Source organism: Apteryx rowi, unplaced genomic scaffold (genome assembly GCF_003343035.1).
Source record: "Apteryx rowi isolate R43461 unplaced genomic scaffold, aptRow1 scaffold_21, whole genome shotgun sequence".
NCBI lineage: Eukaryota > Metazoa > Chordata > Aves > Apterygiformes > Apterygidae > Apteryx > Apteryx rowi.
The window spans coordinates 2,043,320-2,070,920 of record NW_020448419.1 but is presented as its reverse complement, the minus strand read 5'-3'; the positions used below and the strand labels follow the sequence as shown (position 1 = coordinate 2,070,920).

At 36.8% G+C, this 27,601-nt stretch overlaps 1 protein-coding gene across 5 annotated transcripts in view; it reads left to right on the top strand.

Moving 5' to 3' along the window:
* USP34 (ubiquitin specific peptidase 34) overlaps positions 1-26,973 on the top strand; it is a 141,982-nt gene extending 115,009 nt beyond the window's left edge. For 4 of the 5 annotated variants that reach the window (XM_026064129.1, XM_026064132.1, XM_026064131.1 and 1 more), the window contains 24 exons: positions 1,005-1,085; positions 2,378-2,463; positions 3,661-3,829; positions 3,914-3,988; positions 4,565-4,716; positions 5,133-5,181; positions 5,297-5,401; positions 5,523-5,567; positions 6,882-6,986; positions 9,480-9,627; positions 10,642-11,276; positions 12,818-12,975; positions 14,222-14,300; positions 16,796-16,922; positions 17,309-17,416; positions 18,499-18,603; positions 18,729-18,853; positions 19,914-20,066; positions 21,013-21,136; positions 22,812-22,891; positions 23,668-23,808; positions 23,931-24,077; positions 24,693-24,852; positions 25,189-26,973. In XM_026064129.1, the coding sequence (XP_025919914.1) occupies positions 1,005-1,085; positions 2,378-2,463; positions 3,661-3,829; positions 3,914-3,988; positions 4,565-4,716; positions 5,133-5,181; positions 5,297-5,401; positions 5,523-5,567; positions 6,882-6,986; positions 9,480-9,627; positions 10,642-11,276; positions 12,818-12,975; positions 14,222-14,300; positions 16,796-16,922; positions 17,309-17,416; positions 18,499-18,603; positions 18,729-18,853; positions 19,914-20,066; positions 21,013-21,136; positions 22,812-22,891; positions 23,668-23,808; positions 23,931-24,077; positions 24,693-24,852; positions 25,189-25,799 (3,768 nt within the window). In that variant the 3' untranslated portion in view covers positions 25,800-26,973. The remainder of the gene's footprint in view (positions 1-1,004; positions 1,086-2,377; positions 2,464-3,660; positions 3,830-3,913; positions 3,989-4,564; positions 4,717-5,132; positions 5,182-5,296; positions 5,402-5,522; positions 5,568-6,881; positions 6,987-9,479; positions 9,628-10,641; positions 11,277-12,817; positions 12,976-14,221; positions 14,301-16,795; positions 16,923-17,308; positions 17,417-18,498; positions 18,604-18,728; positions 18,854-19,913; positions 20,067-21,012; positions 21,137-22,811; positions 22,892-23,667; positions 23,809-23,930; positions 24,078-24,692; positions 24,853-25,188) is intronic. The other variant, XM_026064130.1, reaches the window with a different exon arrangement.
* Positions 26,974-27,601: the final 628 nt, after the last annotated feature.

Sequence of the window (27,601 nt, the reverse complement as noted above, 5' to 3'; positions counted from 1 at the left end):
CTAAGGATCTAGAACCCAGTGTGTATAAAAATTGAAAGCTGCTAGAAGAAAGAAGAAAAAATGGAGTAATGGTTTCATATAAAAACCTTCAGGAAACTCCTTGAAAGGAGTCAGGGAAAAAGTGGAGAGGGAATGAGAAACCATGGGCAAAGAATTCACTGTGGTGTTGGTGAAAACACAGTTTTTAGATATCGAAGAGAAAATTGTGATAGACTTTCTGGGATAATTGGACTGTACAAGGACCCTTATTACCTACTGTATCCTGCAATAGACTTTATTCAATACAAATGAATTCGATTCATTGTTCATTTATAAATTCTAGGTTGTTAAATCATTATCTAATATTCAGTAATTGGGTGACACAGTTTCACTGGTATGGGGTAGTCCTAAGGTGCTTAAAACAAGTAAAGACATTTAAAATAGAAAAGAACACTAAGGTACAATTAAAAGGAATAACAACTTGGATTATTTATTTTCAACTGTCTGTCTTTTCTGGTGAATAAAACAAAATTCTGGGAAAGAGAAGACTCATCTGAATTATTTGCTGAGTCTAACTTTGTATGAATCATTCTCTGTTACTGTTGCACATTTTCTCTTTTGGGAGATGGTAAAGCTTTTTCACATTTAAAATCAGAAGGGATCTAATTCAGGAACTATGTTCGTCTTTAGGCCTATCCCTACTCTGCAAGATTCTTCAGTTTATGCTTCACTGTGAGCATCATTTTGAATTCTGTTGACATCATTCTTCAGGATAAACATATAGGGATAAGAAGATACTGAATGTAAATTTATATTAATGTTTATTGCTCTTGATCTTTATTCCTTCCTTCTCATGCACCAAGGACATTCAGATTTCCATTGAATTAATATTTGCTTTCTCCTTAATAATTGCAATATTAATATCTCTTTAAACTTTAATACCATGCAAAATGAAAGTTAGACTAGAATGTATTTTTGTGTTTGTTGATTTGGAACAAAACTAACAAAGTATATATCTTCTGCAGTGGTTTTTGGACCGTATGGCTGATGACGATTGGTGGCCAATGCAGATTCTAATAAAGTGTCCCAATCAGATTGTGAGACAGGTAAGAAAAAAAAACATTATTATATAGATCAAGTGACTACTTCACCCATGAACAGAAATGGCTAATTATTATGACGCATATAGTGATTCTGAGAGTTTTTATTGATACCTTTAATTGTCCTATTCTTTCCCATTCTTGCTTATGATTGAGAGAATATGTTTGGCTATGGGATCGTTACTATTCAAAATGAAATCTGTATTAATATAGTGCTGTGGTTGTACAATTAGGGTCACAAAATATCACAATAGATATAATTCAAGGTTCCTGCAACTCCCACGTGATCTCCACAAATTTGGAGATCCTACGTAAAATATTTTTTTTTCTGAACTGGCTCAGCAATAATGTGTCAAAAAATGTGTCATGTTTGGAAAATAAAATAGAATAAATTACATACATTTGGTAGTCCTAGTGAAAGCTTCTAATCAAAATTTCCCTTCTGCCTTTGTTTTTTAGGGGTAGATTTAATTTTATTATGTTGGCTTATTATGCCATAAAGTTACATTAATACTTTTTCCTGGAAATGCTATAAAAGTGAAAAAACTATATTAATAGCATTTGAATATTCACAGTTATTAGTAAGATATGAATATTATTAATAGTTTCACTTATATGTATACTTTCTTTGCAAGTTGTTTATGTAAAAACTTATTATCAGCAATTACTTCCTCTCACCTGAACCTCCATTTAGGTTAAGTCATGTGATTATTATAGTAATATTTCCACAGAGAGACATGCATAGTTTCTGTATGCAACACCTCATTAAAGGAATATATTTCATGGGAAAACTCTATGCTAGTTCCTAGGTAAAACTCTAATCCTTTGAATGCTTTATAAATGAGTGGCTTTTTCATTTATAAATGAAAATAACCTGAAAAAATCTCCTTAAATTTTTCACAAAAGTCCCGCTTATAGACAGAGGCAAAATAGAAAAGAGTTTGCCAAAAATATTTCAGAAACATTTCAGAAAATGGGGATAGAAGAAAAAAACTTTTATAGCCAGCAGTCTTGAGGACATGCTTCAGTGCTATACAGTGCACGCTAATATGAAAAGCTGGTTCTAGGCTCCCTCCATAAGAACTGTTTATAAAAACCAGGTTTGACTATTCCTTTAAAATTCGACACGTCAATATGCTTATAATCCAAGCGTGGTCATCTCAGTCTCAGCTTTAATTATGAATCACATAGAGCTGGAAATAGTGTTTGGAGACTGAATAGTCTTTGTTGCAAAAGCAGGTGTTGTCATATATTTAAAAAAAAGAACACTCAGAATTTATTTGCTTATGCCTTTGCAGATGTTCCAGCGTTTGTGTATTCACGTGATACAGAGACTGAGGCCAGTGCATGCACATCTTTATCTCCAGCCAGGAATGGAAGACTGGTAAAATCATAGCACTGGAAAATTTCTTTCTATTCCATGAGTTCCAGCAGCCGCTTTGGTTTACTGAAATACTTTAAACAGTCTTGTAAAAACAAAACTGTACTTTCAATTGTTCTTTATTATTCTACACTAAATACGCTCATTCATTTAAAAATGCTGTTGTGATTGGAGAAGTCGGTGTATATAGATACATTAATTGAAGCGTTTGTTCCCTTAGGCTAGATTTTCAGCGTGGCCTTTCTTTTCAGTGTCAGTCACCAGCTGCAGGTGTAAATATGGCTACTTATACGTGACAGTGTGATTGTAAGTTGGATCCAGAGCTACACAGGAGTCATTTTTTGTTTTTAAATCCAATATAAGAGGTTGGAGGTTAGAATCCAGTCCTGTGCCATGTAACTAAATCACAGTTTTAGCCACAAAGTAGAAAAAAATATTGGATTCTGTTTTTTCTGCTAATTATCAAGAAAACTGTCACTTCATCTCCAGCTGTAAAATATTTGTTGTTGTTGATACTGATGTAATCAGAAGAAGAAAAAAAGTGCTTTTTTTTTCCTAATGCGCTGGGTTACACTTGTGATCCTTTTCCCAAGCAAAAATGGCAGAGTTTGTGATAACTGTAATACCATAACAAAATTCAGGGCATGAAGACACAGTTTTCATAACAGAAAATAGAATTTAATTTTCTCTGGATGCCTTATTTTAAAATACCATGCCACTTACTTTGTTCAGTGTTGATATCCAACTTTTAGGGCATGAATAAGGTTGAACATTTGTGTTTTCTGTCTTGTCAGGATGCTTTCCCTGTGCTTAGGAGACTGCCTTTCCCTAGTGCCACACCATAGCCAGACGTAACACCGTTCTTTCTTGAAACTCAGGAAATTTGACATGCAAATCAAGGAGATGATATAAGTAGGAGATCCCATAGTCCAATTATTTTAAGAGTTCTTTTTCTCATTAGAATCTTGGTTCAAAATACTAATTTTAATAACCATTCAGAATTTTGAGTGATGGATGCTACTTTAATTTAAGCAATGTTGGTATCTAGTTGGCATAAGTGACAGTGTCAGAGATCTGAGCGTTACAGTAGGACAGAGTGGAAAACTGTTGTTGTTTTTCTGAAAAGTTGTTTGGACTGGTTCAGGATCGTTTTATGGTTTGTCTGTCATGTGAAGTATCTAAACTGGGTTATGTTTTCAGTTCGGATGACATGGATGGTCCTGTGGAAGACATTGGCAGCCGCTCCTGTGTAACTCGCTTTGTGAAGACTCTCCTGTCAATTATGGAGCATGGTGTTAAGCCTCACAGTAAACATCTCACAGAATACTTTGCCTTTCTTTACGAATTTGCCAAAATGGGAGAAGAGGAAGTGAGTATAGCCTTTAATTTTTACAAATTGTGAAGTACATACATGTATGTATTTTCCAAGTAATTCAATATCTACGTATTTCAGAGCCAGTTCTTGCTTTCACTGCAAGCCATATCCACAATGGTCCATTTCTATATGGGAACTAAAGGACCTGAAAATGTAAGTTTGAGTATCTTTCACAATGAGAACTAGTCTTTCATATTTTACTTATGTGATCGTTGCCACTTTGTCTCTTGAACTGTTTTTCAGCTGCTAAATTGCTTCACTCTCATAAAATTTTTTATTTTACTGTTTAAGTGAATGTAATATTTATAAAAGATGCTGAATTGACTGTGCTATAAACCACAGTTTTCTATTTAGCAAAAGATAGATATTAAGTAGAAGCCACTTAAGTCACTCTTATGATGCTATTAGTGATATCAATTGGATTGTTTACTTCTTTTGTGCAACTTAGACTTTTAAATTTGCTTGCAATTTTTTGGTTAAATAGATCACCAGATCAGGCTGTATAGTGACCTCAGTCCAGCTTTTGCATTTGGAAATACAATTTAGCTTGTGCAAAATGAATGTTTGAATGTGAAAATGAAGTAATTAGATATTTACCTGATTTGCATCAGGCAAGTTTATTAAGGTGTTTTGAATAAAAAAAGATTACAGAATATATGCAACATCTACAGGTTCTTTGAAATTAAGGTACATAATGTCCACATGGAAGTTATCCTTTTTCTCCTTCAGCCACAGGTTGAAGTACTTTCTGAAGAGGAAGGGGAGGAAGAGGAGGAAGAGGAAGATATACTTTCTTTAGCAGAAGAAAAATATAGGCCTGCTGCACTTGAAAAGATGATTGCCCTGATTGCTCTTCTAGTTGAACAATCTCGCTCAGAAAGGCAAGAGCTTCTGAAAAATTAAAAATCAAAAGCAAAGTCTAATCTAAGTTAGTTTGGCATGAAATTAGGGGTTTTCTGGGTTTTGGTTTTTGGGTTTTTTTTTAACAAGCATAAATGAGCTTGTATGAGGGTAAGCTGTATTATTGATGATTTTAAAGTAAATATTCTGTCATTGTTGACCAAATAAAAGATCAAGCTAAATCCTTGAACACATTCAGTTACCCTCATTTGTTTTTTTTTAATTTGATCTAATTATAAAATATTTATTATTGTTCAGTTTTATTTCAATACCTTTATTTTCTCTTACGTATTTTGATACTGAGGATTATCAGCTAATACTCGTAGTCTTGTATGTCTCCTTAAACCTAACTTAATAGTTTCCAAAGTAAAGTGATAAAGGTTTTCTTGTATTTTAGGCATTTAACTTTGTCGCAAAATGACATGGCAGCATTAACAGGAGGAAAGGTAATTCATTTAAATATAAATGCATAAGCCTTAAAAGATGTACACATGTATGTGTGTATGTGTGTGTACATATGTAATTATAAAGGTTGTAGTAATATCTTGTTATTTTTTACAGGGTTTTCCTTTTTTGTTTCAACATATCCGCGATGGTATCAACATTAGGCAAACTTGCAATCTCATTTTCAGTTTGTGCCGGTACAATAATCGACTCGCAGAACATGTAAGTATTAGAAGCTATAGCTATTTGTTGAAGATCTTTTCTAAAAGGTGTAATGGGGTGATTTATTATTTCAACTGAATAAGCATAAGTCTAAGTGAGTTTTGTTTGTTTTGTTTTTAAGATTGTGTCCATGCTTTTCACATCTATAGCAAAGTTGACTCCTGAGGTATGTAAACATACTGCCTGTCTATTAAATAATTTGTATTAATATTTTTCTGTTTTAAATTACTTAATCCTTTGCTAATCAAAAGTTCTGCATGGAAAATGATCCATGAAAGTTTCTGTGACAGAAAATAAAGTCTAACTGCACTGTATATTAAGTTTTCTAAAGCAGAAATCTGGTTCGCAGTTTCAGCTAAAAGTTTTCTTCAAAGCCAAATAACATATTTCTAGATTCTCCACGTATCTTTATTATCTGGTTGTTCAAGTTTTGGGGCATTATTTTGCAGTTCTGTGCATGCAAACACATCTTTTAGTCGGAATAAATTCCTGCCCTGATGATAACAAAAATACTGAGAGTTCCAAATGGATTCCACGTGAAAAATATATGCAGAGTGGAGAAGTGTATGTTCACACAAGGACATTCTTGTATGCTGCTGTCAGAAAAGAAAAAAAAAATCGGGAAAAATTGAGGGCATGTCAAGCAGAGGAGACATGATCATGGTTGGGAAAGAAGCACATGCTACCTGATTCTCATGACAGCTTTGCTTTGTGTGATAGAATGGGCACTATCGGATGACAATCTATTCCCTCCTTCATGCTAACATTTGCTACATTTTTATGCGTTTTTGCTTTGCACATATACACATGCACAACAGGCACCCTTGGTGAGGTGCAAGATATAAAATAATAATAGTAACCATTTTATCAAAGCATTTTTAAAAGCTGTATGAGCCTTAGCAAACTTTAAAAAAATTTTTTTTTAATTAGAGCTAACATGGTAGAGTAGAAATGTTGATGGTTTCAGAAGGAAACCGTATGCCAATAATAATGATCAGTGTAAACCCTCAATAATTATGTGATGCTTTTGGATAAACTTTTCAGGATGCATGTTACATGTTATGCAAACACATGAAAATAATAGTTTATCTGAGACAGTGATACCTTCTATGTATATAAAAGGGTAAATTGGTAAAGTCACCACTGTGCAGCTTAATATTTGCCCTTTGAGAATAATGTCTGGCTTACAAATGTATGCTGTTATTTTCTTGTAGCTGTATACTTCTACTACTGGTCATATCTAGTATGATCATGGTGCCATGCACTAGCTATAACCAGTGGCTTAATTATACTGTATACGTGTGTGGATTGTTTACAGATGAAATAGTAAAGGATTAAAAGTATTTAAATTTTTCATGTCTGAAGTTCGTAGGAATATATTTTTGTGCAAATATTTGGAGTTTTTTTTAAGAAAAGTCAAAAAATTACTGGGTGAAATGAATTAGATCAAAATAGATATTTTTATTTTTATGCATTACAGGCAGCCAATCCTTTTTTCAAATTGCTGACGATGCTAATGGAATTTGCTGGTGGACCCCCAGGAATGCCACCCTTTGCTTCTTACATTCTGCAGAGGATATGGGAGGTAAAATATGTAAAAGCAAACAGAAGCTAAAATGCCTTTTCCTTTGTCACTCTTTTCCACTAACGTATTTGGAAGGGTTCTACACTACCCTATCATCCTTGCTATATCAATTCATGATCTTTTTTTTGTGACCGTTTCTCTTCCAAATAAACAGCAGCAGTTAATAGACATGAAAAGTTCCGTTGTAATTTATGTTATTTTAACATCATTCTGGTTAAGTGGTACTTCCATTTAACTTTAAATTTTAGTTTAAGGAGAAATCAGTTGATTCATAATAAGGATCTAGAATTCCTCTTCTGGGCAAATTCCTCTAGTTTTTCTCAGTTACCGTTTCTCAAGGTCTAAAATGTTTCAAGGCCCATCCTTTGTCAGTGTTTTTGCCCATTATGTACTGATTCTTTGAATATCAGTTACATGGTTTTTGCTTTCTGTATTCATTAACACTTTAACGATTAAAATGAGTACTAATTCAAATCTGGTAATTGCTGTGGTGCAGAAGAATTCTTGCTTGCATTTCTAAAGAGAGGGAGGAAGGCTGCCTAACAAAGTGGCACGAGCATAAATTCCTTGATCTGAGGAATGCATCAGGGATTAAAGCTTTTACTTTAACTGCAGTTTGAATTTCCAGTTCAATTTGTTTTTCTTTGTTACTGTCTAAGAACAGTGTATCCAGCTGAAAGACTATTGAGAACAAGCTGCTGAACGTTCATTCCCTTTAGCACCCTTTTTTTTCCTCCCTTTTTTTTTTTTTTTTAATAACTTAACAGAGAGGGGTTGTGAAAGATTATTACTGTGCAGAATTCAGGCCTGTGATGAAACATAAACCTGTCTTATCCACTGAAATGGTCTGGGGTAGAATATGGTTTCTTGATCATGAGTATCCTACTACTGGTTAAGAGTAGTTATAGGGATAAGAACAGTTAAGTAATATGCTAAAGCGTATACCAAGCTGTTGTTAGGTGTCTGATCTGAATATGAACTAGCTCTAACTCCTGTAGCTCAAGTAAGAAGAGTTCAAACAGTGGATCTCAAAGTCAAGAATTAATCTAACTGCCTTCTGTGTAAGGGGAAGTGGTAGGTTATGGCTTTCTCTTAACAATAAGGAAACCTTTGCAAAAGAGTTTTAGAAATTAAGCTTCCTATGACAATATGGAAGTTGTGGCATAAAGTACATGTGCCTCCTGTTTCAGTCGCTAGCTACAGATTTTATGTATATAATTTGCCATGGAATGGTCTTTTTTCTTTCCCTCCTTGTTCCCGCTATACATGCTGAACCTGCAGAGGAAGCAAGTTGGTGGCAGGTTTCTGATGGAAAGCCAAGCTTTTAGCAGTAGAAGTCATCAGTTCGGTGTGTGGTGTTGCTAGCATGATGATCCTCACGTTGTTGACGTGTTTGAAGGTTTAGATACAAATTACGTAGGCATGGATGGGAGGCCCAGAAGTTAATGCATAGACAGACTGATTTAAGGCATACAGCCCACTTTTGCAAGCATTCCAGTTTCTAGAAGTCATTAAGAAGTGATGGAGTGATGAAGGTGGTGAACAATTAGTCTCTTTCTTGGAGATTTTCTCCAGCTATTATGCAGAAAACTTGACAGATCAAACTGTTATTTCTAAAAAGGGAGGAGATTGCTCTTGATGTATTTATTTTTAAATGGAGATTAAAATTTATAAGCTGGTCATTTCAGCCTCTCATATTCTTCAGGTAGGTTATGGTATTTGGGAATGTCTTCACCACGGCAGTTATTTCCTATGGGTCCTTAGATAGAGTTCATTTTTCCTTATCTAGGTACATAGATCTTAAGGTAAAGAGCAAACTGTTTTGAAAAAGTAGCAAATTAAAGAATACATTTATTAGCCTGATAGTATGTCAACAAATTTCCATCCACACAGAACCAGAAAGGCACAGGAAGGTACATCGTCTCCTTACATCTGTAAAGCTTTCATGACTGTACAGCAGCGCTCCACAGGCTTTTCATAGCTTTGAAAAGCATTAGATGAATGTATTCCTTGAAACTGCGTATTCAAAAAAAATCATAGTTACCCTCTGCATGAAGCTAAATGAACATATTTGCATACCATTTATGCTCTTTTGATATAACTTGTTCAAAAAGTATTGATTCACTGTTAAGGTTGTGCGTTAACTATTTGGAAAAAAAGATTTATTTGTTTATAAAGAAAAGATTATTCAGTTTTCTCTTTCTACATTTCAACTCTTAAATATGTCAAACAGAAAATGTACAGAAAAGGATATGTAGAGCAACTTCCTGGATTAAATGACAGATTGTGCTTTTCAAAAGCTCCAAACAAGATTTAGAATCACAGACCCCACTGAAATTTAATAAGGCTTTTATTGGTCTGCTACAAAACCTAACTCCTGTAGGTGCTTCGAAAGCTCTACGTGATTTTGAAAAAAGTCTTAATAGTTGGTTTTAGTTCCTTGGTACGATCAGTAAATAGTCTCAAGGTTCTCTTTGCTTATTCTTCTTTCAGGTCATTGAATACAACCCGTCTCAGTGCCTGGATTGGCTGGCTGTGCAAACACCTCGCAACAAACTGGCTCACAGCTGGGTGCTGCAAAATATGGAAAACTGGGTTGAACGTTTTCTTCTGGCACATAACTATCCTAGAGTGAGAACTTGTAAGTTAATTTAAATGAAAGAAATTGCTTCTTTTGTTGTGGCAGGTTGTTATGCATGTGCTATTCCTATCATGAATGAAACAAATGCCCTTGTGCTTGCCTTTGCTTCCTTATCCAATTGTTTTAGGATTGCTTTATTTTAAAATATTAATACAACTCTGGTTCCTCATCAAGACATCTTACCCGTAGCTGATGAAAGGCATATTTTCGTTTATTAACTTGACTGATACATCAGTAAGTTCTTTATCCTACATGGTTAATCTACATGATTCAGGACAACTCAAAAGAAGAAAAAGGACTAATCCAACAAGTTCTGTATTGAGTTTTCATCACATAGTTGCACTGTGGGTAGGAATAGGAGTTGCTGGTTTTTCACTCAGCACAGACAAGGTCTTTTTTGGAGTCCTTTGACCTTGTGGATCCAGGAGAAGCCTGTGCTTCTCCCCAAATCCAGGGTGTCCTGGCTCCCTAGTTTGTTCTGCCAGGAATCACACTGCCAGGTCATTGCCAAGATCACTATAAGTGTGATGTCTCTGTAAGTGTTTTTATGAAGGGAATTCCACAGTAAGAGAATATATTAAACTTCAACAAATTTTCTGGACTGTGGTTGAGAGACATATGGAAACCAGAGATACAGCTTTGCAACTGTAGAGATCTTTAGACAGGTAATGATGTCTTGATGAGGCAGTAGACAATTTACTCGTAAAAAAACATCGTCTTGTTTCGTGTGTATGCGACAGGATGCATCATGTTACAATAGTTAGAGCAAAGCAGTAGGCAGGAATGTAGGGTAAGGAGGCCTGAATGCCATTCTAAATGCCTCTTTTAACCTGCTTTGTTCAAGCCTTACTCCCTGTTTTTTTTCATCACTGTAGTAAATATAGTAATACTTGCCAACATTTGTAAAATGCTTTGAAATCTGTAAAGGAAATGCAGTATAATTTAACTTGTTTAAATGGCTGTTAAGCATGTGTGCCCTTTTCCGTGGTATAACAAATTTGTTTTTATTTGAAGCTGCAGCCTATCTCTTGGTGTCACTTATTCCAAGCAATTCGTTCCGTCAGATGTTCCGATCCACCCGCTCCTTGCACATCCCTACGCGCGATCTGCCTCTCAGTCCAGATACTACAGTAGTTCTTCATCAAGTCTACAATGTGCTTCTTGGCCTTCTTTCAAGAGCTAAGCTGTATGTTGATGCTGCTGTTCATGGCACTACAAAACTGGTGCCCTACTTCAGTTTCATGACGTACTGTTTGATCTCAAAAACTGAGAAACTCATGTTTTCTACGTACTTCATGGACTTATGGAATCTTTTCCAGCCTAAACTTTCTGAGCCGGCTATAGCCACCAACCACAATAAACAGGCTTTGCTGTCTTTTTGGTATAACGTGTGTGTGGATTGTCCGGAGAACGTCCGCCTTATTGTACAGAATCCGGTGGTGACAAAGAACATTGCCTTCAATTACATCCTCGCAGACCATGACGATCAGGATGTGGTGCTCTTCAACCGCGGGATGCTGCCTGCCTACTACGGCATCCTGCGCCTCTGCTGTGAGCAGTCCCCTGCGTTCACGAGGCAGCTGGCTTCTCACCAGAATATCCAGTGGGCCTTTAAGAATCTCACACCGCACGCCAGTCAGTACCCAGGAGTAAGTGGATTGGTGCTGAAGAATGTGGTTTCTTTTTTAATATTTCCTCCCTTAGTGAACTTCTCTTCCCATGAGACATGAGAAGACTTATTTAATGTATCCAGTGGTAAAAGTATGATATTTGATTTCCTGTATAAGTCATTAGAATGTGTTTAGATGCAGTTGCTGTTCTTTGGGGGAGAGTGTTTGGGATTTTTTCCCTTTTTGTGCAGCCACTGGAGAGCATCTGCTTTTTGGGGATGCAGACACCGATGTTTCTGTACACCAGTTTATGAGGAGCAGGGAAGGAGCCTTTAGCGGTGGTCTCCAGAAAGCGCGTAGCACTCTAGCAAGCAGACTTGGAGGAATTCCCAGTTAGTTTCCTCTTTGCTTTCAGTTTTTTGAATAGGGCCAAGATTTAGCCTATTTCATATCAACAGGGGGTGGCCTGTCGTTCGCTTTGGGAACACTTGTGTGCTTTTGCAAGGTGCTGGGACACGGAGAGTTTCACAGTACTGTGACACTTGCAATAGAAAAATAGGTGCTAGTTAAAATATTCAATGTGTAGTGGTGAGCAAACAGGTTTACAAAACTTCTAAGAAGCAAAGCATGCAGTTCTGCAAGATTACTCAGTGAATCTTGCTTTCAGGTCCCTTATGCGTGTGCGAGGAAAGAATACAGAGATTTCTTCACTAGGTAGAGTAGGAGGATATATGGAATCTTCTGGGTTAAACTTCTGTCTAGTTCAGCTCATGGAGTGAATTTACATTCTGGCTGTCTGGAAATAGTCCTGCTGCTTTCCTTGCTTGCATCTCCCCACTGAAGTCTCCGCTTGTATCGCAGGCAGCCCTGCTTACTCCGCTGTGTTTAGAGTCTCCATGTGTATAGGCTTCGCTGAGCTTTAGCACAAGCAGCTTTCCGGATTGTGTTATTTAGAATATAAAGATTATCCTCGGAGAATATGCGTACCTGTGCTGCAGAAAATGACCCTAAATTCCTCTAGGAAAGCCAGGAACTTTGATCGCTTGGAGCAGGATGTCCCAGGTTCTTCTGTCTGTCCATACATAGCAATGCATGTACTTACTGTACTTACACAATACCTTACTGTTAGTAAGTGTCCAAACATCCTTTTAAGGTTCTAAAGGGCTATCTCAAATATCTGTACAAGTTCAGAATGTTATTTTTAAATCTGCTGCCAACTTCTTCAGAAAAATAGGATATATGGTGAGCATCACCAGGTAATTTGTGTCCTAATCCACACAATAAATAGTAACGGCTAAAGTAAAACTGCACTGGAGATAGAAAAGAAATAGCCACAACTTTTACGTTTGATTTTTCTGGCTTTTGGGAACCATTTAGTTTAAATTATTTCAGTTTCAAGTGTTGTCTGCTGATTTTATAACATTGTTATAAAGCTTAAAATATATTCACTTCTAAAGTTGCTTATGTATATGTCTTCTATGTATTGCTTAGTAGAATTAATACAGAGGAATAAATAAGAAGATATAAATGATAACATATTGGGAGAGATTATGCTAACCTAATATTTTTGTGTATTCTAGGCAGTAGAAGAGCTGTTTAACCTCATGCAACTATTTGTAGCTCAGAGACCAGACATGAGAGAGGAAGAGATAGAAGATATAAAGCAATTTAAGAAAACAACCATAAGCTGTTACTTGCGCTGCTTGGATGGACGGTCTTGTTGGACTACTTTAATAAGGTACGTTAGTAGTGAAGTTGTAGTATAGCAACCTAATCCTGTTTGAATAAGAACCATATTTTATGGAATGTGAAGTTCCATAAAAAATATGGTTGTTCATTTGATATTCTTTTTGAAAATTTTGTAAGAATATTTTTCTTCAGAAGTCAACAAACAGAACAGTAGAATTATAACTTTTTTCCAAAGTCTATCATTTGTGAAAATAATTTATTTTAGAAGGTTTCATCATCTAAAAATTAATACAACTAAACAAATGTTGTACCATAAGCAGCTGTAAAACAAATTGTATTTTGTTACTGCTCAAAAAGAAAAACCGTGGCAAAATGGTATTAGTAGAGTCCCTGACAAAAACTAAAAACTATCAAATCTGCAAATTCAGCATTTAAGCCAAAATTCTGTTCTCCTACTCCAGCCCTACCATGATTGGTCTAGATCGGCAAAGCAGTAATTTCCTCTGCTGTTGCTGACATTTGTTCTTGGGCAGAAGTGTTATTTAGAAATTATGCCGGTGGGACAGAGTTTTCCTGTATCAGATCTTCAATATATATTTATTTTTTTTTGAGTATGTCTTAGTAGTCTATCTGACACAGGTGATTTGTTGTTCTTATTTTATTTTATTTTATTTTATTTTGAGTATAACTAGAAGTAGCCTGAGCACATAGGCCAGGCATTAGAGTTTCAAATGCTGCTGTTGAGGGACAGAAACGCTCTTGTGAAAAGGAGCAGTGGCCTCTGGTACTCGAGGGGTTGTGCCTAATTACCCATCACGGAGTGCAGCCTGGTGTTCCCAAATGTGCTGGAAGAATTGCTGTCTTGAGATGAATGGTTAATTAGCTATTAGCTAATCCTTCCATTTTCTGCTATACTGTGTCAGATGTTCTCACAGAAATATTTTTATACGTTTACAAGTCCAAGCATATGCTTAACTGGACCTCCTATTTAAACACAGTATTTAAGGAGCATGAACTTTTGAAGTACGTTGTTCTCCTCAGTTTTTAACATCGTTGCAGACATTATTTGGATAATACCTCTGTAAAGTTTATTTATAAATTACCTTGGATAACAGGCTGTTTAAAAAGGAAGCTGACATGAGAGGCATGTTTTAATAAAAAAGTGAAAAAAGTAAAGAACAGTTACATTTGGGGTTTTCTTCTTCTGTGACTATTTTCAAACACACAACATTTGTATGAAACATGAAGGGTGATAATCAGCTTTTAGTTCTAAATGTTTGGACTTTTTTTCCTAGTGCCTTCAGAATATTATTAGAATCTGATGAAGACAGACTTCTTGTTGTGTTTAACAGAGGATTGATTCTGATGACCGAGGTAAATATTTTGCTTTGTAATTTAAATAAACATCTTGCTTTCTCAACTCATCACTTCCTTCCTTACAAAAATGTTGGCATATGATGTTTTAATATGATATCATTTAAAATAAAGATGTGGAATAATATGAGATATCTTAAGGGTCATAGGAAGGCCAAAAAAGATTGCCAGACATTTTACATTTCTAAGCAGTAATGTAGGAAGTCTAATGAGTAAATTTGAGGCAATAAAAATCTTAATACTGGATAAAGGCAATGGTTTAATTGATAACAGTCACTTGGTAGAATAACTATGAGAGGATGTAGCTTAAATAGGAAGGATGAGCAAGAAGTAAAAGGTGATGGGTTGTCTCATATATCAAGGATAGATGCGCTTGCTCTGAGGTCCATTATGGAGAGCAAATTAGGTTCATGGAAAGCTTATAAATTATGAAGAAAGGGCAAAAGATTATGGGAGTTCTTGTGGCATGGTCTACTACAGACCACCAAACCAGGAAGGTGGCTGGATGAGGGCTTTTATGACTTGGGAACAGTATGAAATTGTCCCACCCGCAGGTTCCTTTGGGAAGGGTGTACAGCACAGTAAAATTAGTCCATTAGGTTTGGGGTGTGTTGATGACAGTTTCTCGATGCAGCAAGCGGAGAAGATGCCTGGGGAGTCGTAACGGGTCCTAGCTGTCGCGTAGGCACTGACTGAGAAAGCGAAGCTGGGAGGCAGGTTGGAGGAGCGTGAACAGCAAGCGAGAAGCCGTGGTTCTTAGGAATGGGAGGCGGGAAAGTGCTCTCAACTTTTTGCTGTCTTGGTTTGTGTTTTCTGCAGCAAAGTGCGATAGAAAAAGCTGGAATTACACAGTCAAATAGAAAAGATAAAAATGAAGACACTGCAGTACTATTTGAAAATGAAAATTTCACAAGCTTGTTACAAATTTAAGCCTGTTGGGTAACTATAGGTAGTTACTCCAGAATATCTGATCCTTCTTGTCTTTTAAATGCTTATATACAATAAACTTGGGCTAAAAAGTTAGGAACCGAGCTGTAACTTTATTCACATGTGAAACTCAAAAGTAGACTAACGTGCAAACATGCCGGTGCACCAAGAACTGTTGTTTACCAACTTAGTTAACTTTGATCCGTACTAACCGTTGATAATTAAGATTATAAAGAATGCCTGACATGAGATGCAATTCATCGTCAGGTAAAACCTTGCTAGAAATTAGATAAAACTGATGTTCAGCTCCTAGCTGAATTGCTTTACAACTCGATGCTACCAGGCCTTATGTTTTCACTTGGTCGCTGAAAGCATTTTGTGTGGTGAAAAAGAGTGTAGCAAAGAGTTGTCACATCCAGAAAACAGTTTTCCACTTAGCAGTGTTGTCCATATATCTTTCATCTTCTTTGTAATATAAAAATGACATATCAAGATTTTGCATTATAGGGAATGAGCTTATTGTTTCTTTAAGCTTGAAATATCCCAGCAGATTAAATACCTTTTCTTACATCTCGTGCTCAAATTTTTGTGACGTTGGGAAATGACTTGCTTCTTCCTTCCCAATATTTCTATAAATCCGAGATGCCCGAAGATGTATTAGGTAGAAACAGAAAAGTAATTTGTCTGACACAGAATCGTGTATTGTATGTCCTTAAGCAGCATTTTGAAACGTGATTAGCATCTATATCAATCTTACATTTGTTCCCCAAATTCACATATGAATCTTTCTTTATGCATCTCTAATATCACTTCGTATCTAGGCAAAAAGATTGGGATTAGAGGGAGAGAAAAATACAGTATCTCCAGTTATGCTTTGCTTACTGGTTTTAGATAAATGTTATGTATGAAAACTTTGTAATTGTGTTGAGTCAAAGGTAACCGGCCATCTGCCTGCCTATCGCACTAATGTTCAAAGCGTTTAGCTTGAAGTAAAGTTCAGGGTGTTTTTTAATGTATATCTTTATAAGCCGTATTGGATGTGTTCGCAAGATGCTCATTTCTTGAGTAGAGGTAGGTAGCTACTCGTGTAGAGGTTATTGTTGTACTAAGTTTTACAAATTCAGTTTCCCTCTGGCACGTACATGGGAAAAAATTGATGTAGCCCTAGTTTTGGGGTTAGGTGAGAAGAACAAAAATCAGCCTTATGACCAAAAGCAAGTTTCAGTTTAACTCAGGGACAAGCCTACCTCTTTTTCATTATTGCCAAAGCAATGTACACAGGTCAAGAATTGTATCAGAGTGTTATGTAAAATGCCTGTTCATTCGTTCTTTCCTTCTCTCTCTCTCCTTCCTTCCTTCCTTCCTAGTAAATATTCTAATTGTGTATATAAACTTAGGCTCTTCCTAAATGTTGGCATCTTTGAGTAATTTTGTATCTAGCACAATACACTTCGATGCATCTTTTTGAGCATAAAATAAATGTAAAAACGGTGTTTTTAGGATAGAGTTAGAAATGATAACGAGTGTATTAATTTGGCAATATAAAGCTGTGCTTTCTTTTTCCATAGTCCTTTAACACATTGCACATGATGTACCACGAGGCCACGGCCTGCCACGTGACCGGAGATCTGGTAGAACTGCTGTCTATATTCCTTTCAGTGCTGAAGTCAACACGTCCCTATCTTCAAAGAAAAGGTTTGATTATAACTCTTTTAAAGGATTTTGCCCGTTGTTTGCTAATTAAGTTTTCATGACCCCAAAACTATACTTCATCTTGCTTGTTATCTGGTTTTAATAACAGACATAATTTCCATATGGTAACAAAGATGAGATTATTACCAGTTATTAAGTTATTAAATTAATAATTAAATTGCTTATTGACATGATGTAAAACTAGATGAAGTAAATTTGATAGCAGTAGACCAGTGACACGTCATAGATTTCTAAACTGATTAAAATCATGTTAGAGGAAAAAAAAACCAACAGATTTTTGAAGCAGTTCAGCAGTAAAATTCTCTGCTTTATTTCAAGAGCTGTTGAGAAATTAAACACACACATTTATATATTTTTTGCATTTGCAGATGTGAAGCAAGCTCTAATTCAGTGGCAGGAGCGAATTGAATTTGCCCATAAGCTCTTAACTCTGCTGAATTCGTACAGTCCTCCAGAACTCAGAAATGCTTGTATTGGTAAGTCATAATAGTATAACTGCAGTCAGGAAGGACCGGCTCTGTGTAGTTACCTGTGTTGAACTTTAAATTCTGGCTTTGCAATTGCAGATGTTCGTTAGATACTATATAGACTAGGATTGTTTATTAGTAGTATCGTCCACAAAGTTGCTATTCTAACTAATTTTATTTTCATCAGGTTGAAATTAATATTTATACTTTGCTAGGCACGCAGATTGTGTGCACAAAAAGTTGGCGTTCATTTTGAGAGGCCAGTTTGCTACCAAACTTATTTAAAAAGCAGGTTACATGATTAAGGAGTGACTCCTGAATTCAGGCGTTAGTGAGTTTAGAATCAAGTCCCAACTCTTGCATTGCAATTCCAAGCAGTTACTAAAGCTCCTTTCAGAAGGATGCATGGCAACCAAGTTACTCGGAGTAACAGCTCTTAATGTCCATTTTTATGATCCATTTACTGGAAAATATAATAATTAAAGTAAAACTTAAATAGCTTGTAGAAGTGAATGGATTTGCTTTTTAAAATGTAGGCATAGGCATTATATAAAAAGTGTCTTTCTTGCATTAGAAGACCTATTTGAAAAGTTTTTCTTATTTAGATTTTTAAATATTTAATGGGTAGAATCTGCATTTTTATGTGTGCTGATGAAGGCCTAAAACATTGTCCACATTAAACCTTCTTTTTTGTGATTTGTATGCATTCTCCCCTTATTTTGAGTGCCTTTCTCATTGCCCTCCTGACTGCTGCTGGTTGACATTTTCCAGGCATCAAACCAGATATGGTAAAGAAGAAGGAAAGAGGGTAATTTTACTGAGCTTCTACTTTCTACAACCTGGCACCACTCTCATTGGTTGTTGATATACCACTGAGCAGATTTTCTCCTAGTGGAAGAGGTGAAGGGAAGCTTGACTGACTTAGGTGTATTCACTTTACGTGTTATTCACAGTATGGCCTACCTCCACGATGCGCACTAGCGAAAGTGATGTGAAAGAGCCTAGGTTTGCAAATGCATGAGCCATAAGTTAAACTGTTTGCTGTTAAGAAATAACAATGTGTAATAGCAAAACCAACTTTTTGTTTGTAGATGTCCTCAAGGAGCTTGTACTTTTAAGTCCTCATGATTTCCTACATACTCTGGTTCCATTTCTACAGCACAATCATTGTACATACCACCACAGTAACATCCCAAGTAGGTATTTCAGTGATTGTATTTTGAAGTTATATTACGCTATTATTGATCTATCATGTGCCCTGCTGATTTCAAATATTGACCTTTTTTAATATATCCCTATTTTATCCTAACTTATACTACAGTGTCTCTTGGACCTTATTTTCCATGTCGTGAAAATTTGAAATTAATAGGGGGAAAAAGCAATATTCGTCCTCCTCGTCCTGAACTTAATATGTGCCTCTTGCCTACCATGGTGGAAGCCAGCAAGGTATGTAAATATATTATCATCTGAATATCTATTTCTCTGCTGTTTTCCCTCTTTTTAAAAGTATTAAAAGAATCCAGTAGCATAATATATTTACTTATTCTTTGTTAACAAAGCATAATTCTTCTTCAAGATGTGTTGTCCTCATATACTCCATTCTAGATGTGCACTCCAGAAGCACCATTTCCCTGCCCTTGGTGATACACAGCTTCGTATTCTAGATGTAATGAGAGTTTGAACCTTGTATTTAGAAAAAAAAATCATTTTAATAATTTCCCAATCTGTTTGTGGCATTTATTAAGAAGATTCAGGAGCAGCCCAGGGATTGTCCAAATGGGTTTCAAACTATGTTCAGATTTATTAACAGACAGTTGAATAGATCCTCCGGGTTTCGTTAGAGTCCATTCCACCAGGACTGAAGCAGAATCTACTCTTTGTTTGGGTAAAATACCGATACCTGAAGCGTGCAGGGCTATTGTATAGGGCTTTAAGTCTTTTACTTTCTATTTTCCCTTCTGTGGGCTTCCTGATGGGACGCCAGCTTTGGTGGGGCTACTTTGTAGTCACTTGCCATGTCCCATTACTACAGTTGCAGCAATGGTTTTTTAGTTATCTGAGGTGGGATTCAGCTCACATAACTTTGCCTATCTAAAAGGTCAGTGTCCAGCTCTTTCTATGGTTAATGGAGAGAAATAGTTACTACCCTCAGAAGGAGATTCATCCTTCCCATCTCAGACAGCTGAATCTGGATAAGTTGACTCTTCCTCTGGAGGAGTCTGTGTCTCTCTCCACTGACTGCAGAGAATACTTAAATGACTAGATTTTAGATAGCTAAAGTCAGGTAAGATGAATCCCACCCTGAAGTGAATATGTATGGACAATCATTTGAAGAAGGAAAACTGGTTACTTGCTGGACAGTAACTGTGGTTCTTCAAGATGTTTTGTCCACACAGATTCTGTGGTCCTCCTCCTGTGCTAACTCAGAGGAGTCCTGTCGTAGGGGATTCTTATCGGGGAAGGAATTGAGTGGTGGTTGAAGCCGCCATACCCCTTATGCCCTCAGGTACAGTGGTCGCAAGGACACACTGGGTGCAGGCACAGCCCCAGTGGACACTGCTATTCAGAAAGAATCCAATCTCCTGCACATGGGGCGTATGTGCACGTAGATGGGAATCTGTGTGGACAACACATTTCGAAGAAGCACGGTTACTGTAGGGTAAGTAACCCTTCTTTTTTAAAGCTTTCAAATGATGCTTTGTATATTTGTGTACCATCAAATTTACTGTATAACCAAGCTTTTAAAAAACTGTATAGAACCAGAAATTATCTGTAGTGGTTTTCCCTTCATGTATCCAGCCATAATGGATGTGACAGAAAATAATGTAAATATTTGAGCTGAAAAGTAATTATATTACATGACACAGTATCTTACATTTTATAATACATTCATATATGTTAGGAACCAGCAGATTTTTAAGCCTTTAAAACCACATCCACAATTACGTGTACCTGTGTTTTTGCATGCTCATTTTTCATTCGTTTTGTTAAGATTGTATTTGTTTGCTTGAATTTCTTTCTGGCTATCTGGTCTACACAATCTGATGCCCTTTTGAGCATGTACGTCCCAAATAGTTTAATGTTCACGTACAAAACCCTTGGCATAAATTTATCATTTGGGTTGAGACATTCCTGAAAATACCGCTTTGAAAGCCTCTGAAGTGTGGTTTTAAGAATATTCTGACTTCTGAAGACAGATAGTAACAGACAAATTACAGTCTAAAAAGCAGTAGTGTGTATTTAGATATCTGTCTGTGATTCAGAACTATTGCCTTCTTGTCTGATCATCTTCAAGATGTGGTTTTCACGCAGCTTCGTGCCTTCTCGGTCTGCTTATTCAGAATCCTGCAATAACGCATTTTTACTGGTAGAGGGGAACTGAATTTGCCATTCCTGCTATGGTCTCAGTATTGTGCTTGCCAAGGACACACTGGTGAGACACAGCTGGCCTGGGCTAGACTTGGAAATGCCCATAGTGTTTTTCTGTAGCATTTGATTAAACATTTTAGGGCAAAAAGTGTGGTAAGATTAAGCTAAATGCTTAGGAAACCTGGTAGCTGTCCAGTTGCTTATGTAGTTTAAATGAAGCTCTCTTAAATCTTCAGGGCAAAGATGATGTTTACGATCGTATGCTGCTAGACTACTTCTTCTCTTATCATCAGTTCATCCATCTACTATGTCGAGTTGCAATCAACTGTGAAAAGTTCACCGAAACTTTAGTTAAAATGAGTAAGTATGAAAATTATACGGCCTAAGTATATTTTCTTTCGCCGCGATAATTGTGCTTCTTCACCGAGTTTTATGTTTAACATTTTTAAGTAAAAGCAGTGTTTGTGAAACTTGCTGTAGTAATAGTTCTAGAATTTAAAGTTTTATTCTTGTATCCACAGAGCTGTACAACAGGTATAGTAGTAGTGCAGTCTTATCTACATGGTTGTCATGCCTCAGGCTTGTCCAGAAAGGACCTGAGACAACCAGTGAGATTTGGTCAGATCCAGAAACCTTAGTATCTCTGCCAATGAACGCCATTTCTGGCAATTATTTCGGGGATTTTACCTGCCCAGGAACACATAGGACCATCTAGACAGCCACTGAATGGTGCCCATCCTATTGTTACCAACCTGGGTTTAATTTACTCTGTTGCTGTGGGAACCACCACAATACTTAACTCAGTTTATTACCATTCAATGAATAGAGTTTGTACCTGAAAACAGACACGGTTTTAGCTGTGCAAGCAGGTAGCACTAGTACTTGGGTTTCTTCCTGTAACAGTGTAAATCTCTTTTTTTCAGTGTGGGAACAAGGCATTGATGACTTTATCTGTATAATTACTCCAGCCATTTTGCCTGGTTCTCTGCAGCAGAGCATCCTGGTCTGAACTGCCCCGTTAAATGCATGTGTTAGTCTGAAGGCCCGTCTTCTTTTTGTTTTTCTTTTTTCCACCAAGGTGCCCTAGGATAAGCACAGTGTGGTAGGTGCAGATGCCCAAACATCAAAGTCCTGCAATTACAATTATCCCATAGACGGGCATGTTGGGAGTCGTCTCGCCTAACTTCCATTGCCTAAAACGTAGGCATCTAGCTAGACTCCCGCTGTAGTCAGTGGACAGAGGCAGATTCCTTCAGATGGAAATTTATCTCCTGATCCTTAAGATACTTGCTTAAACAGCATGAATCACCTTCTGAAGATGCCTGTTTTCCCTGCCTGTACAACCTAGATAGCTAGCTTTGATTAGATATCAAACTTTTAGACAGTTAAAGCTATACAAAATTAATTGTATCCAAGAAAACACTAGTGATAGTAGAGTGGATATTCTTTGGATTGCCCGAATCACCCAGTTCTTCAGTATTTGTCATGTCCTTCCGGTTTTGACTCTAGCATTATTAATGTGTACTATAGGTCTCTTGGGTAAAAAAAGTTTATTGGGGATGTGTATTGTTTGTTACTGTTCAGTGTTTCCCTTAACTGTTTCATTATCTAGGTAGCAATGGTGCTTGGGGTAATAATGAAGATTATCCTTTAAAAATTATATGCTATTTTTAAAAATATATTTAAAACCTTGAGATATTTAAAACCTTTAAGAGCTAGAGTTGACCAGTTAAAAATGTAAGAAAACAGTAATGAGTCTGGTTATAAATCCAGAACTAAAGCCAGCTCTTCTTTTAGTTTTTATATTTTTGCTTTTCACAGAAATACTCATGGGAAATATTTATTAATTATACTGTAAAATTGCACTGTAAAAACTTCACAGACCATAGGTCTTTCTGATCATATCCTTTGAATGTGATCATATAAAATGAAACTGTACTTTGGAATTACATATATCAGCAAATGAATATATCCAACAAAGATCAATTTTAGATCATTCTCACATAATAACTTTTATTTTCTCATAAAATCTCAGGTGTCCTAGTTGCATATGAAGGTTTACCACTTCATCTTGCGTTATTCCCCAAACTTTGGACTGAGCTTTGTCAGACTCAGGTAAGATTCGATTCAGTGGGTTTGAGAACTAATTGAGTGGAAATACAAGCAAATACGGTTGAGCGTGAAACAGCTATTAACCAGTAAATCATAACTAGTAGATATTGTTTACTCTTTCAAAATATTAGCATTTCGAGTAGACAATACCTCTGTTTATGTGGCATGTCATCTAATAAACCCTGATAAATGAGGTATAAACATTTAGCAAATTATATTTGGTCCCAGGATTCCCTAGGTCCTGCAAACTCTTACTCAGTGACTTTACAGAGTACAAAAGAAGAGGGACCTGTGCAGTGTACAGAACTTACTTCTTTCCGCCTCTCTGAATTCTCTGCTGTTTGTATAATGTAAACACTGGTGTGATAGAAATAAAAATTGAGAGATCTCTAAGTCTGGTGTCTTCCTTGTGCAGCAGCTCGTAGTGTAGCCACTGCGAGGAGGGGCCTTTGCACCTCTGCAGCAGGACCCTGTGGTTGGCCCGCAGATTAGGAGAGACTGACCCTTTAAATACATACTGTTGTGATAAACTTGCATTCCCATGGAACAAACTTTATAAACTGAAAATGTGAGATAATAATTGGCAATAATTAATTTGTACAATTTACTAATACTGATGAAAATATTTCAGGACAATCAGGTAAGAATTTTCCAGTATCAGTTAAAACATCAGTGGGCCTGGTTGGATTTCGGGCAGCCGAGACAAACATTGGAGACAGTATTAACAGAGCATTGTACTTCCAGTGATGATTTTGTGGTGTTCTTTCTTTCTTCACTAGTCTGCAATGTCAAAGAACTGTGTTAAGCTCCTCTGTGAAGACCCAGTTTTTGCAGAATACATAAAATGTATTCTAATGGATGAACGGACCTTTCTTAACAACAACATTGTATATACCTTCTTGACCCATTTTCTTCTAAAGGTATGTGGTGTTTTAGTGACGGTTTATACTCCAAGAAATGCAGTCATACATATTATTTCAATTTAGTATACTTTTTTCACAATACCTTTTTTTGTGGTTTTAAAATAGTCTTCTCTTTACAGGTCCAAGGGCAGGTGTTTTCTGAAGCAAACTGTGCCAACCTTATCAATACTCTAATTACCAATCTAATAAATCAATATCAAAGCCTAGAATCTGACTTCAGCAACCAGAGAGTTGAAATTTCCAAAGCAAGCTCTACTTTAAATGGGGTGAGTCTTTTCTAAGCCATTCAGATAGGAGAAACTTTTAGGAGGCAGCTTATTTTCTATGGAAACACTTCAGTGCTGGGTGCCAGGCTCTGATTAAAGAGGTGGGCATCTCAGCTGAACCTAGTGCATAGGTGGACTCTCTGGGGTCAGAGCATTAGGTGCTCACTGCCTGCTAGAAATTTTATCCTCTACTAAAGAGGCAGTCAGGAGTTTACAGAGCACCTGTCTGAGCTCTGCTGAATTCTCCATGCTGGTGGTGGCGATCATAGACCTAGGGGGGCTGCATATTGTAGAAACAAATAAGTAAAAGTAATGCAAAGTGCACTGGAATTACACACTGAAATGTTCTAACCGAGCAAAAGGTTTCATCTTACAGTGAGCAACGCAGTGTTGTCATCTGCTTAGGAACAGATGGATCTGCATGAAAGTCAGCATGTAGCAGTGAGTGAGAAATTTCAGTGGTGTAAATATATTTAGAATCTGATCTTTTGGATGTTCAAAAGTGTTCAGAACGTGTTGGAGCCTCTTCTTATTACACAGATCTCTGTGTATAGTATTAATCAAATAAGACTTTTAAATTAAGCTAGTCATGTTTGTTTACTTCTGTTTTTTCAGGACCTCCGAGCACTTGCCTTGCTGCTTTCAGTGCACACTCCCAAACAGCTCAATTCAGCCCTGATTCCGACTTTACAAGAGCTTTTAAACAAATGTAGAGCTTGTCAGCAACAGAGGAACTCATTACAAGAGCAAGAAGCCAAAGAAAGAAAAACTAAAGGTTTGCCTTTTATAATGCTGGTGTCATTCTAATCCTTTTTACAAACTTTTACAAAATTAACGTAACACATCGCTTTCTTAATGATGAAGGCAGGCTTTCTCTTGATTCTAGTTCCTAACACTACACAAGAAATGATTTTATTATGGAGATAAAGTTTTAAGCAATTACCTGAATTGTCTCTGAGGAAAGAAATATTTTTAATAATTGGTATGTTTACTCTAATATGGAAAAGTTTTCTGAAGGATAAAAATGTGAAATGGCAGACCTATTACTTAGATGTACAGCCTGAGGACAACGCAGTTTCCCTAACGTAGATATCTTTTTTTTTTCTTACAGATGATGAAGGAGCTACTCCTGTAAAAAGAAGACGGGTCAGCAGTGATGAGGAGCACACTGTAGACAGCTGTATCAGTGATATAAAAACTGAACCGCGGGAGGCGTTGACCCCAACAAGCACTTCAGATAACGAGACAAGGGACTCTTCAATCATTGATCCTGGCACTGAGCAAGATCCTCCTTCCCCTGAAAACAGTTCTGTCAAAGAGTACAGAATGGAAGTTCCATCTTCATTTTCAGAAGACATAATGCTAACAACGAGGTCACAACACACAGAGGAGCAGTCGGGAAATGGTAAATTTGAAGAATGCAAGGAATTTAAAGACCTGCAGACTTCGAAGGATTCCATTGTAGCGGAGGAGGACGCAGAATTTCCTTCCACTTCAATTTCAGCAGTTTTATCTGACCTCGCAGATTTGAGAAGCTGTGATGGTCAAGCCTTACCATCCCAGGACCCTGAAACTAGTTTATCAATCAGTTGTGGCCATTCCAGAGGACTTTTTAGTCATATGCAGCAGCATGACATTTTAGACATCCTGTGTAGGACCATTGAGTCTACGATTCATGTGGTCACAAGGATATCTGGAAAAGGAAACCAAGCTGCTTCTTGACATTAGATGGAGCATGTCTGCTTTTAAGTCTTTTTTTCCCCCCAAATGCTGTTTGTATAAGTTTTGCTTATTTCTGTTTTGTGCTTCAGTTTGTCCAGTGCTCTCTGCTTGAATGGCAAGATAGATTTATATGCTTAATTCTTGGTCAGGCAGAACTCCAGTTTTTTTTTTTTTTTTTTTTTTTTTTTTTTTTTGCATCTACCGTACACTTTCTTAAAGGGCAATCAAATAATGGATATGTTTTATGTAATTAAGAGTTCACTGTAGTGGCTTTCATTTAATATGGCTGTCTGGGAGAACAGGGCCTCCTCGCCCTGTATGATGTAATTTAAACTTATGGCATTTTTACTGTGTATAATATGGTGTCCTCTGTGCCAGTTTTGTACCTTATAATAGAGGCAGATTGCCTCAGATCGCTGTGGTTCTTATTATCAAAATTAAGTTTACTTGTATACTAAACAACCACAAGAAATTTGATTCTGTAAAGAATCCTCTTTAGCTGTGGCCTGGCAGTATATATATGGTGCTTTATTTAACAGAATACCTGTGGAGGAAATAAAGCACACTTGATGTAAAATTAATTGTTTTATTTTTATTGACATGATCAATTGCTATTCTGTGCACTTCATTAAACTGATTGTGATGACTTTTCATTTGTTTATATATGTTGCTTCAGTCTTTAGATTTCTCATCAAAGACAACTTGAAAACTGAAACAGGTGCAGAGAGAAATGTTTTTCAAATGCATCTGATTCATGTAAATTTGGTCCTTTCTGGTTTACTTTGCATTGAATGTTCAATGAGACAGTCGAGGGGGGGGTTGTTTACCTTTATTCCAGTAGTTAAGAGCATAAAGTGGTGTAAGAAGCTGGTGGATCCTTTCATTTCTTCCCTTAACGTCAACCTGCCTTAGTCTGTTCTTCCCCACCGCCTCCACTGTTTGCAGCCCTCCTTTCCTTTTCCTGTGCCCCTGCTGCCTCGGAGGCCCGCTCCAGCTCGCGGTGCTCCCTCGCTTTCCTGGCAGCTTCCCCACCTCCCGAAATGCGAAGGTGACTTTGCCCATCCCTTCCTGTCACATTGCCTTGTATGTATTCTCAGTGATATCCATTTTCTGTGTGATCCGATTTTTGATGGTTCTGGTTTTAACCTCTGATTAAACTCCGTTTTCAACTTCATTTTCCAGTTTATCTCATTTGGTTTTCTACTGTCTTTAAAACACATCCATCTTGGCCTTTTCTCTTCTCAATTCCTTCATTCTGTCCGTCACTTCACGCTGTCTAGCATCACTTGTTGAGCCCACGGTTCGGTTGTGCAGTGCTTTTGTGACTTCCTCTCTTTGCATCTCTCAATTATTTTTACTTTCTGTAATTAATAATTTGTCATAAAGCTTACACTGTATGTACCCCTTTGTAACCATATAACAAGCCTTTTTTCCTGCATTTACTACCAATGTAATGATGCTGCTGATTGCTTAAGTTGGTCTCATTATTCAGATTTTAAGTAATTATGTTTTTATGTTAGGCATAATTTTATTAGTATTTCTAATCAGCTTCTCCATAGATTTTAACTTCAGAGAAATCATCCACAGCATCTAGTCAGCATTTCTACATAACGAGCGACAGAATTCATCCATCGACTCTTCTGCCAAGCCTAGTCATTTGTGGCTAAGATCCGTTTAGGAAGATACTCCCTGCACAATCTGCAATCTTCATGTGATAAAGAAGCCATTACATCCCTTTGGTAAGTAGTCGCAGTTATTAATCACTCTTAAAAACGTGCATCTGATTTTTGGTATGCCATCTG